General features: G+C 33.9%; 1 protein-coding gene across 7 annotated transcripts in view; it reads left to right on the top strand.

The window, feature by feature from the left end:
- Window positions 1-20,251, top strand: part of SNX14 (sorting nexin 14) — a 55,285-nt gene that overhangs the window by 30,760 nt on the left and 4,274 nt on the right. For 5 of the 7 annotated variants that reach the window (XM_037520051.2, XM_054699015.1, XM_054699017.1 and 2 more), the window contains exons 16-26: window positions 208-234; window positions 2,128-2,260; window positions 4,065-4,266; window positions 7,556-7,639; window positions 9,249-9,349; window positions 11,369-11,480; window positions 14,691-14,731; window positions 14,865-14,984; window positions 17,895-18,018; window positions 18,283-18,447; window positions 18,611-18,706. In XM_037520051.2, the coding sequence (XP_037375948.1) occupies window positions 208-234; window positions 2,128-2,260; window positions 4,065-4,266; window positions 7,556-7,639; window positions 9,249-9,349; window positions 11,369-11,480; window positions 14,691-14,731; window positions 14,865-14,984; window positions 17,895-18,018; window positions 18,283-18,447; window positions 18,611-18,706 (1,205 nt within the window). The remainder of the gene's footprint in view (window positions 1-207; window positions 235-2,127; window positions 2,261-4,064; window positions 4,267-7,555; window positions 7,640-9,248; window positions 9,350-11,368; window positions 11,481-14,690; window positions 14,732-14,864; window positions 14,985-17,894; window positions 18,019-18,282; window positions 18,448-18,610; window positions 18,707-20,251) is intronic. The other 2 variants (XM_054699016.1, XM_037520050.2) reach the window with 1 other exon arrangement.

Raw genomic sequence — 20,251 nt, 5'->3', positions numbered from 1 at the left:
ATTTGTTTCTCCCAAACCAGTTAGCCATTGTGCTTTCTCTTACCTTCATCTTGTTAGTCATAAAAATTTCTTCCCTTTGCAAAGATAAATACTATCTATTTGTGTAACTTTTCAATTTTTGGAATTTTGTTTTGTGTTCTAAAGTGTTTAATTCTGGGCTTTCTCTCCCTCCCTTTTTAATATAATTTCATACATCTGTTATTGCAGAGGTAGCCTAAGTTTGGATGATTTTCGGTAAGTCTTGAGAGAGCATGTGCTTCTTTTCAGCATTCATTATCTGTTTAAGTCTACAAAGTACACCCAATACAAACTAAATACAACTAAAAGGAAAAAAATGAAGCACTCTGCTTTTATTGCTTTTATATCAGCCATTAGGAATATTAAAAAAAATTAACCTCCACTTTGATTTTAGATATTTCCTTTTTGAAATGGCATCACAAAATTAAAATGTCAGTATAAAATTAAAATGATAATGTCAATGTCTGATTTTTCATGGTTATTGACTCTTGTTATGACTTTGCTAAATTACTTTTAAAATTGTGTTTAAAGACCTATTTTTTTAAGTAAAGAAGTATGATATTCTGTATCTCTGGATGTAATTACTAGATATTTTTAAAATGTCATTTTTAAAAGCTCAATTGTTTTGTAATCCCTATAAATTCTCAAGACTAAACTAACCTATCTAGAGTCTAAGACTTTAACAATATTTTGTCAACATTTTCATATTGATTTTAGAAACATTTCTTCTATCAGAGTTGTGTTTACAATTCTGGATTTTTAAGAAGCACTAATTGCATGCTTATTTAAATAAAATAATAATTTAGTTCAAGTCTTCTTTCTGCTCTTATTATTATTAGACTTTTCCCAGTTTTAAAATGAATTTGATTTGCTCCTCAGATGTATAAAATATTAATACACATGTCACTGTATACCTGGTATATTTGAAACTTCATTTTACTTAATAGTTATTACATTATTTCAATAAATAACTAAATTTTGCTTGTAGAATAATAGCTATCCATTAAATTAAACATTCAAAACAAATTGACAACAGTAATTTTTACTTGGGTATCTATTATAATAACACTATTACATAGTAAGCATGAGTTTTAAATTGGATAAAAGTTATGTTTTTATTAGCTGAAAATGGGACAGTAAACAATAATGGGATAAAATTTTGCTGTTTTTTGATTTTTTGTTGTTTTCCAGATATTTCTGCTTTTATAAATTTACTTTCGAAAAAATTTTATAACCCGCATTTAATATATGGCAGATCAGGCTGCTTCTGAGGGCTGCGTTTGCTTTTATCTTTATACTCATTGCTAACCCTTCCTTTGGTATTTTTTTTCCTTTTACTATTTTTCCCCCACCACTATCCCTTATTCCCGCTTGACCCTCCCTCCCTTCCTTCTCCCTCTTAAGGTCTGAAATCTTACTTAGCTTATTAGTGTCTGCTAGTTTTTATAAGTATTCTGCTTTGTTGAATCATCTGCTCTGCAAATGTCCAATGTATGTCTTTGTCATTCTGACTTGCTTTACTACACATAATTGCTTAAACTCCTCTCATTTTACTTTTTTTTTATAATTACACTGAAGTTAAGTAAGTTGTATTTTATACTTTGTATCTTTTTTATTTATGTGATTGTAAAGTTGAATTTTGCATAAATATCAGTCATAGAGGACAGAATTCTTTTTGTTTTCTGTTCTAAAAGTGAAAACTGAGAAGTTTCATATTTTCTTCTGTAACACTTTCATTTTAGCAGTACAGTTCTAACTGGATATTCTGTACTGAACACTGTTCTTAAATATTTTCTGTTATGTATGGCAGCCTCCACTAGGGGGCTCTCATCTTCTGAACATTTCAGGTTAGCTAATGTTTTAAAGTTTGTAAAAGCTTCAAATGTGTATTAATTAATGTTGTCCAATTTGTTCATCCCTTTAATTTAAATGCTCTGTCACTTTTAGCTTCGGAGATGTTGAGACTTAATCTATGACTGAGAGCTCCAAACGGTTAACTGTATCTTTAGTTTACCCTTTTCACAACTATTTTTTCTTTATTAATTATCAGTAAGTTAGACTGTTGTGATAATTTATTGTGTAATTGATACACTTTTACTTAATATTTAGGAGCACACAGAAAAGAGGAGAATCATTTGGAATCAGCAGAATAGGTAGCAAAATTAAAGGAGTATTTAAGAGCACTACAATGGAGGGAGCTATGTTGCCTAATTATGGTTTAACTGAAGGTGAAGATGACTTTGTAAGTAAAAATCCTTTAATTAAATGTATAACCCTAAACTTACTATGGCATAAAAACCCGGATATGCTCACTTGTTCTTTTCCCTCTCCATCTTACTTTAGACTTCCTTGATTTCTCCGTTCTTTCATTAGTATCATTTCATCGTGGTACTTACATAATTTTTACAATTCTAGAGCATTAGTCATTACTTACTAAGGAAGAATGGTTTCTATTAAAGTGAGTTACTTCTAGTAGTCAAGCAATTTGCTACCTTTTGCTTAAGCTTTTACTTCATAACATCAGGATGTTGGCTCTTTCCAACCATAGGACCCAGGCACATGGATTTTTTTTTTAATAGGTGTCCTAACCCTCTTGCCACGGAAATTGTGATCTGTAGATCAGCAGCACCTGGGAGCATGCTATAAATATAGAATCTCAGTTACTTGCATTTTAAAAAGCTCCACAGTTGATTTATATGCACATTACACCTTCCATGCTATTTTATTTCTCTGTAACTTTGCATATGCTGTTCTGTTTGAAATGGCCATCCTTCAATGACGTAGAAAATTCATACTTTCCCAGTTCAGCTGCTCTTCATAAACTCTGACCTGTGTCTTCAAGTAAATCTAAGCATTCCCTTCTTTGTGCCTCCCTTAGGTCATATGGTAAAGCAGAGTACCACAGATGCTTGAAAGTATATGTTTTATCATTTCTGCTCTGTAAATTAGTGAATTCCATAAAGGCAGATAGTGTCTTGTTTGTCCTTTTCATTTATTAAGCAAATCTTCATTGGCAGAGAGTCTGCATCCTGATTTTGCCTTTTAATGCCTCAAAGCACTGGGGATAAAAAGATAATTAAGACATAGACTTTTGGCTTGAAGAAATTTACTGACTTGGGTATGAAAGGAATGAATAGTAGCAGTTGGATTGGGAGAAGGAAGTGGGGAAAGGAGTAAATAAATCCATTTCCTCTTCATCCCTTTATTTCAACTTTGTCTCACCACAAACTGATGAGTTTGTTAAGGAGATTCTGATTTCTTCATAGTAGTTTAAATAGAAAAAATATTAAGACTTTTTCCTTTTTAGATCTAAATATAGCATTCTCCCCCCCCCCTATAGCTTGTTTTACCATATAGTGTGGCTTATTTTAAACACTTGAAATTCTAGAAGCGAAGAAATGAAAAACAATCTCAATTTTATAGAGGTAGTTTTCCCTTTTAGGCCTTCTTTCCAACTTTATATTTTTGAATGCTGTAGTGAATATGTTTATGTCTGTGCCTTTTTCACAGTTAAAATTTTTTTATTTGCAATAAATACTTACATTAGAATAAATTCCCAGAAGCTGGAATTGTTTTATGACTTCTTATAAATAAGTATTGCCACAACACTTTCCAGAAGGGTTTTACTTGATGTACTTTGTAATCAGTAATATAGCACAGGTCCAATGTGTTTGTTTAGTCTCCATCAGTGGCTGTTGTCATCTGTAAAATTTTACATTCCTAAATGAAAAGTATATAATTTTTGTTTCTTATTACCAGAGTTAAATTTTTTTATATTTGTGATTTCTAGCATCTTTTTCAAAATCTCTGAAGTGTCTATTTGTTTTTATATATAGGTGATATAAAACTTGTAGTTGATGCTAGTAACATAAATTTTAATTTTTTGTCTTTAGTTTTTCAGTAGAAAATTCAATGTCACCTAATTTCAAAATACGAAATTTATAGAATTTATATGAGCATGACACTTTGGAGTTGTATCTCTTTTGCTATAGGTCTAAAGGTTCTGGATGTATAATAGTGAAGTTACGTTGATAATTATTTTCCAGATTGAAGAAGGTATTGTTGTAATGGAGGATGATTCACCAGTGGAAGCTGTGAGCACACCTACTACTCCCCGAAACCTTGCTGCATGGAAAATTAGTATTCCATATGTAGACTTTTTTGAAGATTCCTCATCTGAAAGGAAGGAGAAAAAGGAGAGAATACCTGTGTTTTGTATTGATGTTGAAAGAAATGATAGAAGAGCAGGTAGGAAGCTTTATGAATACCTTTTTTAAAAGATGCCCACTGTCTTTACCAGAAGTGATAAACATTTTGCCATTTCTAACTATTGAGTGTCACTGCAATATAAAACAAGTGTCCAGAGCAGAATATTGAATGAAAACTTAGGATTTTCTTGGTTATCTCTGTTACCAGTCACCTAATTTGTTGAATCAATACTTACTGAGTAGATACCTGCAAGATAACTGACAACCCACCAAGACATTTTATATCATGTTTTTTAAATGGTTTTGTTGCCATCATTATTAGGCATTAAATTTAGTTTTGACTACTATTAATGCACTTTATCAAGGATTGTGCTAATTTTTTTCAAGATTTATTTTTATTTATGCATATGAAAATTGGGGTATAGGTCAAAGGTACCAGATGGTGAGAGGATTCACCAGAGACAGAGTGGGGAGCAGAACAGGCAGATCTACTGGAAATACACTGCTGAGGGGAGCAGTGGGCGAGACAGGAGAGATCTGCTGCTCCATGTGGGTTAGTTCCCTGCTGGGGGATCGAACTCATGCTGCAGTGGCTGGAGATAACTGATAGTGCTGAGACTTAACCCCTTGTGCTACCAGGGAGTCCTGTATTGTACTAATTTAAGACTGCATTTCTCTTCTTCCATTGTTGTGATAGAACTGATAAAAATAACACAACTTAACAAATTTTCTTTGTTTTCCTATCTTTTTTCTTTTGGTTGTTTCAGATGTGAACTGTTAGAGGGAGTGGAGGTAAAAAGCATCCTTAGTGGGATGGATAAATAGTTATCAACTTGGGTTTTGTCTAATAGGTGGCACAGTTGGCGTAAGCAAAAGCACATCAAAGTTGTGCACATTTTGGGAATGATCAGCAGAAAAATAGAGCTGGATTCAGGAAGAGGAAACTATCTGTGAGGAAAGAAAGGGGTAAAGTTGTGTCAGAAAATGGTTTTGAAGGAAGATAGTGTGAAAATCAGCTAATAATTCTCCTTATTCATTTTTCAAAAAGTATTTGCATTTCATTTTTTCTCAGAAACATTCTATTTTAAGAACATAAAGCCTATGAAAAGTGGTCAGAGTAGTTAGGTATGATTTTTTTCTGATTGTAAAGTTTAAGGGAGCATCTTGGTCTATGTAGTACAGAATGAATGTTGATTTTGCTGTAGTTGCTATTAGTTCACTCTAGTTGCTGTTCTATCTCAGTATTGTAATGGGTGTATAAACCATTGTTGGTTGTCTGACTTAAGTTTCAGATAGTTTTGTTTTCATCTTTTGTCTGCCATATCTACTGAATGGTACTTTAGGTGTTGGAAAGAGTGAAAACAAAGAACTTAGTTTCTGAGTTCAGCGTCCAGTGCCTAAAATCTGACTCTTCCTACATTGTTCATTTGGTTTGTCTGGAAATTATTTAAATTTTTTGATTCCTTAGATGTAAATATAAATGAATTTATATGAACATGTAGTATCCTTCATCTCCTTTTGAAAAAACTGTATGATACATATTTTTAAATATATTGGGAATATACTTTTATTTTTTGCATTTTGGACAACTATCTTTAAGTTTCGTGCTGTATTTTTAAATTTTTGACTCGACAATTTAGCCATAAAATAAAAACTAAAAAGTCTTAAAAACTTGTACTCTAAAGATGTTTTCATCCATAATGCCGCAGACTTTCATTGTTAGTATTATGTCTTAGGAAAGTGATGTCTATGAGGTGGAGGGTAACAGTCTATCATTTATTAACTTGATTTTACTTGTATAGAAACTAGCACTTTCAGGATTTTAAAAACCAAAACTAAATATAATAAGATCTCTTAAAAGCATTGGTGGAAAGAAAAATAGGATTTGCTTTATAGGTTGTGACTGTAACTGGTTGATTTTTTTCTTAGTAGGTGTTGCTTTGGGATTGTGGTTTTAGTTGAGTTGGTCCAGTGTACTTCCAATTTATGCTGGAATGGTCTGAAACACTAATAATTGCACTAACATTTACTCTATGAGTTCTACATTGTACAAAAGTGCTTTATGTGCATCATTTTATGTAATAGGTATAATTGTTCTACGTCTAAGCAAACTATTTTACACTGAGGTTTTTTTTTTTTAAAGATTTATTTATTTATGCATACAAGAACTGGGGTACAAGCCAGAGCTGTGGGGGAGTTAAGAGGATTCACCAGAGACAGAGTGGGGAACAGAACAGGCAGATTGAAGTACACTGCTGAGGGGAGCAGCCTGTAAGTCAGGAGAGGTCTGCTGCACCATGTGGGTTGCTCCCTAGCTGGGGATTGAACTCATGCTGGCAGTGGCTGAGGACTTCATAGGTTGCGTCTTACCCCTTTGTGCCACCTGGGAGGCCCCTGAGGTTATTTTTCAAGGTCATATATATGTATAGTAAGTTGGGGGTACTGGGATTGGAACAGGAAGCTTGACCTAAGTTATTTTATTTTTTTAAAGATTTATTTATTTATTTATAGAAGCACTGGGCACAGTCAGAAGCACGGGAGGGTGAGAGAATTCACCAGAGCCAGAGCAGGGAGCAGAGCAGGCAGAAGGACCGAAGTACACTGCCGAGGGGAACAGCGGGCAGCAGGAGAGGTCTGCGCACCATGTGGGACCCTCCTCTGGTGGCCGGGGAGCAGAGGGGAATCGAACCGGCGCTGCAGAGGCCACGGGCAGCTTCGCAACCCAGCGCTCAACCGCTGTGCCACCGGGGAGGCCCCCTGATTTATTCTTTAAAGCATTACTTCATACTATTCAATTTGGTAGTCACTTAGCCACATGTGGCCATTAAAATTAAGTTATATTGAGTTTCATTTCCTTAGACTACCTACATTTCACATGATTGATAGTCATGTATGGCTTATAGCTACTGTATTAGTGCAGATAATACAGAACATTTTCATAATTGCAAAAAATTTCATTGGACAGCACTGTTTTATATTGTAATAGCTCTGGAAAATTGGTAAATATTTATTATTGAGACTAAAAATTGACAACAAATCTTTATGAAATAAATAATTTTCACTACATTTTAAAAATTAGCATAATTGCATAATTTTTTTAAGTTCTGTGATTCTGTTGTAGAAAAAATTTATACTTCATAAGTAGGTGAACTTTATTAATCTTTACTATTTAATTAAAAATTAGAATATGTTAATGTAATGGGAAAATACTACATTGTTAGACTGGAATAATTTCTGTATTTGTATATTTAATGTTTTAAATATTGCATCCTTTAGGTAATAGTTTGTGAAATTATTTATTACTCAGTATGTATTCATCCAATTTACAGTTGGGCATGAGCCTGAACATTGGTCTGTCTATAGAAGATACCTTGAATTCTATGTACTTGAATCAAAGCTAACAGAATTTCATGGTATGTTGTCTTTTTTCTATAAAACATTATATATCAGATTTAACTGACATGAAAAGCTGTTGAATCAAGATAAAGTTTTAAAGTTGTTTTACCAAAGAACTAATTGACTTATATGAATACTCATTGACAATAGGAGCGCACTTATTTCTGCTTATTTTATACTTTTGAGGCTTTTATAGTGCACATTTATTGCTTTTTAAATACTAATTTTATCTTGATGTGGCAGAGAATTTAAACCAGACATTTCAGAGTTGCTCTGTTCTTTTGCCCACATCTTCCATGGCAGATGTTATGATTTAGTGCTTAGTCTTGGATACAGAAACAAAACTTGTAGCTGAATGTTTCTGTTGAGGGTAATTAGAAAACAAGAATTTTCTTTTAGTTTTTCCTTACTTCTCACTCTCTTTCATCTGTGTCTATTTTAGTTAGTATCAGGGTTATAGTTAAGAAGTATTTCCAGTCATCTTCTAAAATTAGTGAGTTTGATTTTTGTGGTCTTTTTAAAAAAAAAAAAAATTATTTATTTATACAAGAGCTGGGGTACAGGCCAGAGGCGTGGGAGGGTGAGAGGACTCACGAGAGACAGAGTGGGGAGGAAAACAGGCAGATGGACCGAAAGCACTGCTCTCCCAGACGGAGAGTACATAGAGCACTGCTGAGGGGAGCCATGTGGGCATCCGGGCAGTCAGAAATCGAACCCATGCTGCAGAGGCTGTGGGCAGCTTCACAGCACTGCACTCAACCCGCTGTGCCACTGGGGAGGCCCCTGATTTTTGTGGTCTTTTAATCATTTTATTTTAAAAAAGTTCTGCAGAGTAGCCCTTCATCCAAATAGAGGTTGGTTCTGAGCTAAGTACAGGGAATGTTGTTTAACCTGCTGTAAAAGCAAAGCCCAGGATAAGGAGATTATTATAAGAAGATAAAGAATACAAGGTGCATTGTTTGCCTAGATTTTTGAGTTTGTGTTTGTCTTTAAATGATACTGTCTTTGCCTTTGCCAATCTGGTACATTGCTCTCTTTACCTTGTTCTTTCTTTGACAACTTTTCCTTTTGACTTAGTGTTGTGAGAATATAATTTTTCTCCATACTTTAAAATCCTGCATCAACCAAAATTGGTTGGCTTTCCAATAATTTTTTTCCTTTAGGTACTAAAATTTCTCAAATTGTCAGCCCCATCTGAGAAAGCATGTCCATGGTTTTTAAATTTTGTTTTAAAATTTACATAGCGTTAGCAAAATGGTATCTCTTTTTTCTGTGAGGGAGTAGATATCTCTTTAGTAATAAATTTGGTTTAGTAGAATTTCACCAACTTCTAAATAATCTCATGATCCATTTTTGAAGCTCTTTTACTCTAGTATAGAAGGTAAAAATGTATCAGTGAAGAGTGGTTATTGAGTCAAAGTGGTATTTTGCATGTCTATAGACTCAAGTTCTTTGGTCTGGACTTCTGACTAGCAACTCTGTGATTTTTGGCACAGTTCTCTAAAGGTTAATGCCATATCTCTACAAGGCAGCATTATGAATATGAATTTGCCATAATAAAGTATAAGCTAAGTTTTTAAAATAATGGGAGAACATAATAATAAGTTTCATATATATTCATTTCAGGCACATTTCCTGATGCCCAGCTTCCTTCCAAGAGGATCATTGGCCCTAAAAATTATGAATTCTTAAAGTCAAAGAGAGAAGAGTTTCAGGAATATCTTCAGGTATATCACTGTTAATTTAAAACATTGCTAATCATAACATTCTCTAATTTTAATTTTCTCTTGTACATATTTACTACTTTATTTTACAAATATTGTGTGTATATTAACGTTTATTTTCATGTGGAAATAAATTATTGTCAAGAGCATACTACTGAATTATTAGGGAGAAGAAAGTCTTGTTTTGGGTTTAGTTGGCTTAACTTGCACATTGAAAGCAATATGGGAAGTTAAAGGAAGCAAGAAAAAAACCTCTTGGTGTGAAAGATAAAGGCAATCTAAGACTGCTGGATAGGTTTTGCTGTTTTCGTCTTATTTTTTGTTTTATTTTATTTAAAAACATTTAAAAATATTTATTTATTTATGCATACAAGAACTGGGGTACAGGTCAGAGTTGTGGGGAAGAGGGTGGTAAGAGGATTCACCAGAGACAGAGTGGGAACAGAACAGGCAGACTGACTGAAATACACTGCTGAGGGGAGCAGCGGGTGAGACAGGAGAGGTCTGCTATGCCATGTGGGTCACTTCCCTGGCTGGGGTTTTAACTCATGCTGCAGAGGCTGCAGATAACTTCACAGTGCTGTGCTTAACCCCTTGCGCCACCAGGAGGCCCTTGTTTTATATATATATATATATATATATATATATATATATATATATATATTTTTTTTTTTTTTTTTTTTTTTTTTTTCCCCTGAACATTGAATCTTCACTCCTGTTTTATTCTTCATTTTTTTCCCTCTTTGTAGTTTGTTGATGTTTTTGCAGTTTCCTTGGGCTCTCCCCACTCTCTGCCATTTACCACCTGGCATCCAATTCCATTTTTCTCACTTCTGTGTACACTGTATTATGTAAAAAATGTAATCGATATATTATTTCCATTGATAGTTCAATCCTGTTAAAAATTACTTATTTGAAACTTCTCTAAAATAAATGACCATCTTTCCTTAGTTAAGGTTAGAAGACCAAAGAGTACATACTTTTATGTAATTTATGTAAAGGTCTCTTTCATTTGGGCATGGAATTTTGTATTTTTTTTATATTAATTTAGTTAATTTGGATGCTTCCTAGTAAAAAATAAGCACTTTTTAAATTAAAAACATTCAGAACACTAGAGAGGTATTTACATTATATTTCCTGTATTGAACTGTTGAATATTTCAACCCAGAAATGTTCCCTATATAATCGTTCAGTAGTCTGAAAATTGAAAAGGGAATTAACTGTTAACTACTGTAAGAACATTTGAATACAGAATGTGCCTGTGTCTTTGTTGATACAGTGAACTCACTATTTGAACTAATTCTAAGAATTCTAAGAGTGGAAGTACCTTATCGTAGAAGAAGTATTTTCTGGCAATGTGAGAGTTAAAGGTTGCAGTGCAAATATTTTGTTTATTTAGATTTCTAGTCATAAAGTTTTGTGACTGATTTCATAGTTATGAAGCTGCCTCAGTTAACATTAGCTATAAGAAATCAGTTTATATCGTAAGAAAATAGTGTTGCAAAAACAGCAACATATTTTCCAAGTAATTTCACATTTAGTTTCCTGCAAAATACTTCATGTAGTTTCTTTTAATTGTTAAAGTTGTATGATATTGTAATACTTGTTTTGTAGTTAAGAAATTCAGAAATAATATTAGCTTATGTTTAATCTTCCTTTCTGTGTATCAGGTACTATGCTAAATCCTGCATATTAACAACACCATAAAGCAGGTAGTATTGTTATTTTCATTTTGCAGATGAGGAAACTGCCTCTTGGCCAATTTAGGAATTTTTCTAAGGTTTCATATATATATTTATCTATAGCTAGCAAACAGAAGAGCCAGAATTCAAACCCATTCCTGTCCGACCGCAGAGGCTGCTATGCTATGCTATTCTCTCTATAATGCACTTTTGTTATTATTCTGAATGTAAGTTAAATTTGGGGGATTTAAAATTGTTTTCTTGGTTTAAAAAGTCATATGCAGGTTGTAATCACCCTTCTAGATTTTTAAACTTTTTTTCCTTTTTTTGTTAATTCAAGAAACTTTTGCAGCATCCAGAACTGAGTAATAGTCAACTTCTGGCAGATTTTCTCTCCCCCAATGGAGGAGAAACACAATTTCTTGACAAGATACTCCCAGATGTTAATCTTGGTAAGTCAGTTTAAAGAATCATGTATGAAAGGATTAAACTGGAAAGAAAAGAATCAGTCATTTTGGATTAATTTAGAGAAATGATTTATGTGTAAAGCCATGTGTCAGACTTTAAAGAGCCTTTTACACACTGTTAATAGGAATATAAATTGCAAGACCACTTAGAAAAAGTTTAGTATAAACTGAATGCCCTGGCAGGTCCTCTGTGTAAGATATGTATTCTGAAGAACCTTGTTCCATATTTAAGAATGTTCATAGTAGTGTTGTTTATAATATAGCACAAAGGAAATAATACAAATGTTCATCAGCAATAGAATGAATGGATAAGTTGTGGTAAATTAACAAAATGAATATTTAAAGCAGTGACTACCTATAGCATGTAGCTATGTGTGTAAAGTCAAAACAGATGAAACTAACACAAGCTGGAAGAGTTAGAATGAAATTGTTTTAAAAAATGAGGAAAAGCAGTATTTCTAAATATATTTTATGTGACTTAAGTATAGATAGAACATTTATAAATGAATGTATTAAAGTGGGCATTTGGCTTTCATCTGTATCTCCTCATTAATACATTTATTTGAGCCAAAATATTTGTTGTGTGAATGTGGGTTCTTTTATCATGGGAAAATATAAAGGAAAGTATAAAAAATATTTGGCTTAATATGATGTTTAGGAGATATCAATAGAATTGGGTAGGCTTGGTTACTGAAAGGGTTTGACTGAAAGAGAAGCAGTCAAAGAGGACCCAGGTTTCTATTTAAAAGACTGAATAAATACTGTTTTTTGCTGGCATTAGGAATAAATAAAAAGCTTGTTGAGTTTATAACATCTAATTGAAGGAGCTTTTGTAAGTCAGGAAAGGCCAGGGAGCGGATTTGAGCAGAGATTTGAGTGTTAGTCGAAGTCATATTGAATAAATAACTTGGCTCAGGTAGAATATGTAGAAGAGAGAAATAAGCACAGCACAAAATTCTCTAAGGAATTTAGGAAATTCTAAGGACAGAGGAATAATTTTTTGGGTACCAGAGGAGAGATAACTTGGTAGATGGCTGGGCAGTTTACATGTTGTAAAACAATCTCTGCTGTTAATTTTAATTATTATGTTTCCTGCTGTCGCCACAAGTCTGCTTTTTTCCAGTTATACTAAAAGAAATTTAGGTTATATTTATCAATTTTGAGTGATATTTAAAGTCATTCTAAATACTTTAGAAAAATCTCAAGGTGTTGTTATTTTATTTTATTTATTTTATTTTTTTAAAGATTTTTTTTTTATTTATTTATACAAGCATTGGGTACAGTCAGAAGCATGGGAGGGTGAGAGAATTCACCAGAGCCAGAGCGGGGAGCAGAGCAGGCAGAAGGACCGAAGTACACTGCTGAGGGAAGCAGCGGGCGGCAGGAGAGGTCTGCGCGCCATGTGGGACCCTCCTCCGGTGGCCGGGGAGCAGCTGGGGATCGAACCGGCGCCGCAGAGGCTGCGGGCAGCTTCGCAACCCAGCGCTCAACCGCTGCGCCACCGGGGAGGCCCCAAGGTGTTTGTTATTTTATAAGGGAACCTAAGAGAGAAGATGGAGAAGAAATTTTGGCTAACAGGATTGGCATATAAATGCTTAGTCTAAAATTCAAAGTATAAACTATACAAATAGCTAATTAAAATGTTTTAGCAACTATTAAAACTTTTTTCTTTTAACTTATATGCTATTTTAGATATCTTTATTCACTATTGTTTAAAATCTTTTAAAAGATTTTTTTAAACATTTAGTTATTTATGTACACAAGAACTTGGTACAGGCCGGAGGTACAGGGAGTGAGAGGATTCACCAGAGACAGAGTGGGGAACAGAAAAGGCAGACTGATGAAATACACTGCTTAGAGGAGCAGCAGGCAAGACAGAAGAGGTCTGCTGTGCCATGTGGGTAGCTCCCTGGCTGGGGATCGAACTTGTGCTGCAGTGGCTGCAGATAGCTTCATAGTGCTGCTATGAAGTGCCACCAGGGAGGCTCCTCAAAGATTTCTTTTTTTATATATATTAATTTTTTTTTATTTTTTACATCATTGTTCATTTTTAAACAATATTTGCTTCCCCCCACCCCCTCTGGTGTAGTCCCCATAGAGTTTCCTTCCCCAAGGCACCCGTGCACCATCACCTCAGTCCCCTGTGCTCCTCCCTTCCTCCCTCTGATCCCTCTCCCTCCTCCTCCCCTGCAGTATGTCTCTGATTTATAATTGCTGGGTTTTGCTTTGTGTTTTGTACTATTACTATTTTTTTACACTGATGTCTTATTTGCTTCCCCTATATTCCTGCTATAAGTGAAACCATATGATATTTTTCTTTTTCCTTCTGGCTTATTTCACTGAGCATAATTCCTTCTAGTTCCATCCATGTTGCTGTGAATGGCATAAGTTTATCTTTTTTGATTGCTGAATAATATTCCATTGTGTATATATTCCACATCTTCTTGATCTAGTCATCTATTTTTGAGCATTTGGGTTGTTTCCAGGTTTTACCTATTGTAAATAGTGCTGCAATAAACATAGGAGTACAGGTGTTCTTTTGAATCAATGTTTTTGTGTCCTTGGGTAGTTCCCTAGTAGTGGAATTGCTGGGTCATATGGTAGCTCCATTTTTAGTAGACTGAGGAACCTCCAGATAGCTTTCCATAGTGGTTGGACCAGTTTGGACTCCCACCAGCAATGTAGGAGAGTTCTTTTATCACCACATCCTTGCCAAAATTTGTTGTTGCTTGTTTTTTTGATATGTGCCATTCTTATTGGTGTAAGATATCTCAGTGTGGTTTTAATTTGCATTTCCCTGATTATAAGGGATGTTGAACATTTTTTTCATATGCCTGTTGGCCATTTGCATTTCCTCTTCCCTCAAAGATTTCTTAAGGAAATGTTCAGATACATACAACAGTAGGGAAATTTGTATAATGGACTTGCTTACCCTATTTCAATCAATAGTTACCAAAATTGGCATGTTCCATGCCTCCTCCCAAATTTCCACCCCAATGGATTATTTTAAAATAAATCCCAAATGTTGTAATATAATTAAGAATACTGTGTTTATCATAAGTTTCTGTTCTGAAATGGTTGTTTATAAATTTATTTCACAATTTTACTTTTTATGACTGTTTAATATTTTAAATTCATGTGTGTAGTTAGGTACATTATGCTTTCATAAAATTAATATTTTGCTTTGAATTTCAGGAAAAATTATAAAATCTGTTCCTGGAAAACTTATGAAAGAGGTAAATAACTGATTTATGTATGTTCTGTTACATAATAGTTATAAGCATACTTTTATCAATGCATTCTAATGGGTTGCATGATACTAAAAATTATAATCTTGATTTTCATACTGTGAACTCTGTGTCACCACAGAAAGGCCAGCATTTGGAACCTTTCATCATGAATTTCATTAATTCTTGTGAATCTCCAAAGCCTAAACCAAGTAAACCAGAACTGACCATTCTCAGCCCTACTTCAGAAAACAACAAGAAGGTATGTTACCATTGCCTTAAGGAGCCATTAAGTTTTTTTTTTTTTTAAAGATTTATTTATTTATGTATGCAAGAACTGGGGTACAGGCCAGAGGTACAGGGGGTGAGAGGATTCACCAGAGACAAAATGGGGAACAGAACAGGCAGATTGACTGAAACACCCTGCTGAGGGGAGTAGCTGGCTAGTCAGGAGAGGTCTGTTGTGCCATATGGGTTTCTCCTTGGCTGGCTGTGGATCGAGCTCTTGCTGCAGAGGCTGCGGATTGCCCCATAGTGCTGTGCTCAACCCCTTGTGTCACCAGGGAGGCCCAGGAGCCATTAAGTTTGAAGTTGCATTACTTGAAATGACTTTTCCATTGTAAGGAAAATCCTGGGTTACTAAAATGGGTGGTATGGAAATCAGTTATAGAGTATAAAAGGTGTATTGTATGTAGTTGCTTGGTGGTTTGCTTTAATGTGGTAATTTTTTTTAACCAGTTTGTTTGCAAATTTCTTCCATTTCTATATTTGGGGTATTTTTTTTTTAAAGATTTATTTATGCATACAATAACTGGGGTTCAGGCCAGAGGTGTGTGTGTTGGGGGGTGAGAGGATTCACCAGAGATGGAGTGGGGTACAGAACAGGCAGATTGACTGAAATACACTGCTGAGGGGATCAGGGGGCGAGTCAGGAGAGGTCTGCTACCATGTGGGTAGCTCCCTGGCCCGGGATTGAACTCATGCTGCAGTGGCTGCCGATAGCTTCATAGGTTGTGTCTTAACCCCTCGTGCCACCAGGGAGGCCCCTCTGGTATTTTTAGGGTGTCAATCACCAACTTCAAACAAGGAATTAATTGCTATATTTATTTTTATTTGATGGTGTTATCTAATGACATAAAATATTTCATCCACTTGTTAAAGCAAGTATTTTGTTATATATATGTTATATATATGTCTACAGTATTGAATTGTGGGCCCTGGGAATATAAAGATAAATACCCTATTCTCAAGAAGCTCAATTTAATGTCAGAGTATAGTGTCCAGTATTGGGAGCAATGGGAGCTCAAAGGACAGCCTCCTTATCCCCTAAAAAAAAAAAAAAAAACAAACCCTTCATTTTGTTTGTTAGTATTTTTAAATAATATCTTTAATATTTTTTCACATTATAACTTCATTGTTGATAAGCAAAGATACATTTGAATTTTCATCCAGTAATCTTGCTGGGCATTAATTTTAGTAATATATTTATTAAATCCTTTTGATTTATCCAATTATCTGAAAATGATGGCAGTTTTGTTTTATTCATAGATAAAACCTGCTATACAAAGAGGATGATTTCAGTGTATTACCATTAAATAGTATAGTGTAGCATTTTTCATAGATACAAACTTATAAGTATTATTTTGGGTGGAGCATGTATTTTTCATTTACCTTTGAGTATAAATGTAGAAACAGAGCTTACCTTATATGACACTGTTTTGACTGGAAAATGTTTGAATGCATTTGTTCTGTGTCATTTTAATCATAGATAATTTTTTATGAGTTTAATGATGTTTACCTCCATGTTTATGGGTGGACTTGGCCTGTAATTTTTCCTGTCTTGCTCTATCCCTATCAGGTTTTGGTATCAAGATTGTATTTGTCTTTTCTATTCCTAACTTGTAGAGTTATAATTTGAATCATTAGTTCATTAAGTATTTGATAGAACTTATTGGTGAAATCATGTAGGCCTTTGTAGGAAAAATTTTTTTTTTTACAATCAATGTAACTTTAAAAGTGATAATAATCTTCAGGTTTATGGTTTCATTTGTTAGTTTTTGATAAGTTATATTTTTCAACAAATTTTTCATTTTGCTAAATTTGGACATTTTTTGATGTGAAATTGTTGACATATTCTCTCTTCTTTACACTTTCTCTGACGTATGTAGGTAGTTATGTACCTTTTTATTTTTGAAATTGTGTTTTATTTTACTTTTTTAAATCAATCTTGCCAAAGATTTTGTCCCATTTTTTATTTTGGCTTTGTTGATCTTTTCTATCATACTTTAATTTCTATCAGATCCTTAATTTCTGCTCTTTATAATTGATATTTTTGCTTATTTTGAGCAGAAAATGAGGATAGATTTAGTTTTATCATTTCAACTATAAATGATCTTCATCTTTTTTTTTCATATTCTTAGACTAAGAAAGTATAAATAAGTTTTGTTTCAAGCTAAATACTCACTAACAGCCCATTAATTAGTGACTTACAATTTTTAAGTCATGTATTAGCTATCTTTAATATATTTACACACCTTTATTTATTTCTTTACTCCTTTGGGTGTAAGATAAACAAAAAAGGAGGAGTTCTTTAGGGATGATGAATTATCTGTTGTGTTTAAAATGAATACAGACTGGGCCTCCCCGGTGGCGCGGCGGTTGAACACTGGATTGTGAAGCTGCCCGCGGCCTCTGCAGTGCCGGTTCAATCCCCGGCTACTCCCCAGCCACTGGAGGAGGGTCCCACATGGTGCGCAGACCTCTCCTGCCGCCCTTTGCTTCCCTCAGCAGTGTACTTTGGTCCTTCTGCCTGTTCTGCTCCCTGCTCTGGCTCTGGTGAATTCTCTCACCCTCCTGCGCTTCTGACTGTACCCAGTGCTTGCATAAATAAAAATATCGTTTAAAAAAATATCGTTTAAAAAAATATCGTTTAAAAAAAAATATCGTTAAAAAAATAAATAAATAAAATGAATACAGACTTGTAAGTATTATTTTGGGTGGAGCATGTATTTTTTATTTACCTTTGAGTATAAATGTAGAAACAGAGCTTACCTTATATGACACTGTTTTGACTGGAAAAAGTTTGAATGCATTTGTTCTGTGTCATTTTAACCTTACAAGTATTATCAGCTGATATAATAAACTGTATATCTCTTTATTATTTAAACTCTAGCTTTTCAATGATCTGTTTAAGAATAATGCAAATCGTGCTGAGAATGCAGAGAGAAAGCAAAATCAGAATTACTTTATGGAGGTGATGACTGTAGAAGGAGTCTATGATTATCTGATGTACCTGGGTAAGATCTAAGTGGTACTCTTAAAACTTGTTTTTCATTCATCTATCATATTTCTTCTGTGATACAAATGGATGCTTTTGAATATTGCCCTGTCATTTTTTTAATTGAAATTGCTTCTTTTATATAAGTTGAGTGCTGTTATTCTAAAGATATTGGCTACTGGTGTTTACAAATAAAATACTGACTATTTGTGTCTTTTATATTGAAAAATGTTCAAAAGATCTACTTACTTAGCAATAAAGTATTCCATATGATTCTTTTTAGGGCGGGTGGTTTTTCAAGTTCCTGACTGGCTTCATCATCTCTTAATGGGAGCTCGAATTCTCTTTAAAAATACTCTGGAAATGTATACTGAGTACAATCATCAGCATAAACTAGAACAGCTATTTCAGGAGCACCGTTTAGTGTCACTCATAACACTTCTTAGAGGTTTGTATTATACATGTATTTTATGTTTTGTGTACTGTTAAGATTGTAATTTATTCTAAAAGAGTGATGTCTTGTTTTTCTTAAGTTTATTACTATTTCTTCTGTGAGGAACACTGTGTGTATAATAGGTAAAAATTTCAGCATTTTTTTGGTCTCTTTTCAGATGCTGTATTCTGTGAAAACACTGAACCTCGTTCTCTCCAAGATAAGCAAAAACGAGCAAAACGGACTTTCGAAGAAATGATGAATTACATGCCAGGTATAATATTTGAGAAGTAGTTTAATATAGACTAGCATTCCTTTTAGGTCATAATGTATAATTATTGAGGCTAGTTTTTACTGTTATTTTCTTCATTTTAGAATTAGCTATAAGGACCTATTAAACTTAACTCAGTAATAAAATTTGATTTTTATGATGTTAGCACTAAAACCTTTAAGGTAAGACCATTTCTACTTACACAATAGCCAGAGTCTTTCAATAATAACTTATACTCAGACTAATCAAAGTTCCATGTTAGTGGGGTATTTGAATTCCTGTTGCCCACTGTCACCTTAAGAAAAGCTGTAGTAGTGTGCATAACTAAAAGACTAGAATTCATTCATTCATTTTAAATTATTGAGGACCTCCCATGTGCTAGGTGCTGGACAGTATGCAAGGGGTATAAAAAGTGTGCTAGGCAGTACTAGGCAGGATACAGGCATATAAAAAGTGTACATGGGTTGCAGGAAGACAGAGATACAGACAAAGCATATATATGATAATAGAGAAATGTTCAAGTATTTTAAAGAAGGATGATGATCACTTCTGGAAAGATCAACTTGGACCGCTAAGTAAATGGCAGTAATATTGATAGAAGGAAAAAAGTCGAAGGGTCAAAAGTGGAGGATACTTAGGTTAGGACATTTTGATGGTGAAGTACCGATTTAATTATTCAGAAGAAATTTCTGTAAGCATTTAGGCATCTAGGTTTGAAAATTAGAGGAATGATGGTCCAGGAGAGAGATGTGGAAGTCATGTGTGAGTGGATAATAGTGCTTTGGAAAAAAATAGAGAATTCAATAAAGGCACGTTTGGAAAAATTAGTCTCAGAATAATCCTGCTGTTTTGTGTGAAGACAGTTAAATCTGTCATCTGAATGTAAAGTGAACAAAAATCTATCCTGGAGTAGGTCTTCTGTAATAAATGATGAAGTAATTTCTTACTTATTTTGTATTTTAGTGACCATTAGAATTCATACTTTTAGCAGTCTTAGTTTTTCAAGAACAATGTGGAAAGTCAATGAATATAATAATTTGATATTTTGCTGAGGCAAAAGTTTAAATCACACCTACTTCAAGACTTCTGTTTGGGAAGGAGTGATTTAGCTAGTGAGTAAGCTTAGCATGGCTTTCTGTTCTCATTTCTTAGTGACTCATGAAGGACTCCTGAAGCATAACTCTTTGTTATGCTTCACGTGTATTAATTGGGAAACTATATGTAGTGTTGGTGAATTAAAGGATTTGCAAAGATCCACATTGAGCCACGTATTTTGAAAATATCAGAATCTACTGTGCTTATTGTAAATTGAATTTGACCTTTGCCTCTTAGACTTAGATATATACTTCATAGAACCAAACGTGAAGTAAGGATTTTCCTTAACTAGCAATCAGGACTTCTTTATGACTGGAAGGTAAAGAACAAATATTTGAGCACCTTATTAAGAATTTTCCTTTCCTGCTTGTGGGAAAACATTCAGTGGCAGTTTTAATAAGGACTAACTTTTTAGTAATAGGCATGCAAACAAGACTCTGAAGTTTTTGAATC

The sequence above is a fragment of the Talpa occidentalis genome, unplaced genomic scaffold (assembly GCF_014898055.3).
Source record: "Talpa occidentalis isolate TD23 unplaced genomic scaffold, MPIMG_talOcc4v2.1 talOcc4.2, whole genome shotgun sequence".
Lineage (NCBI taxonomy): Eukaryota > Metazoa > Chordata > Mammalia > Eulipotyphla > Talpidae > Talpa > Talpa occidentalis.
Note: the sequence above shows the minus strand (reverse complement) of the source record. Positions and strands in the feature narration are given on the sequence as shown.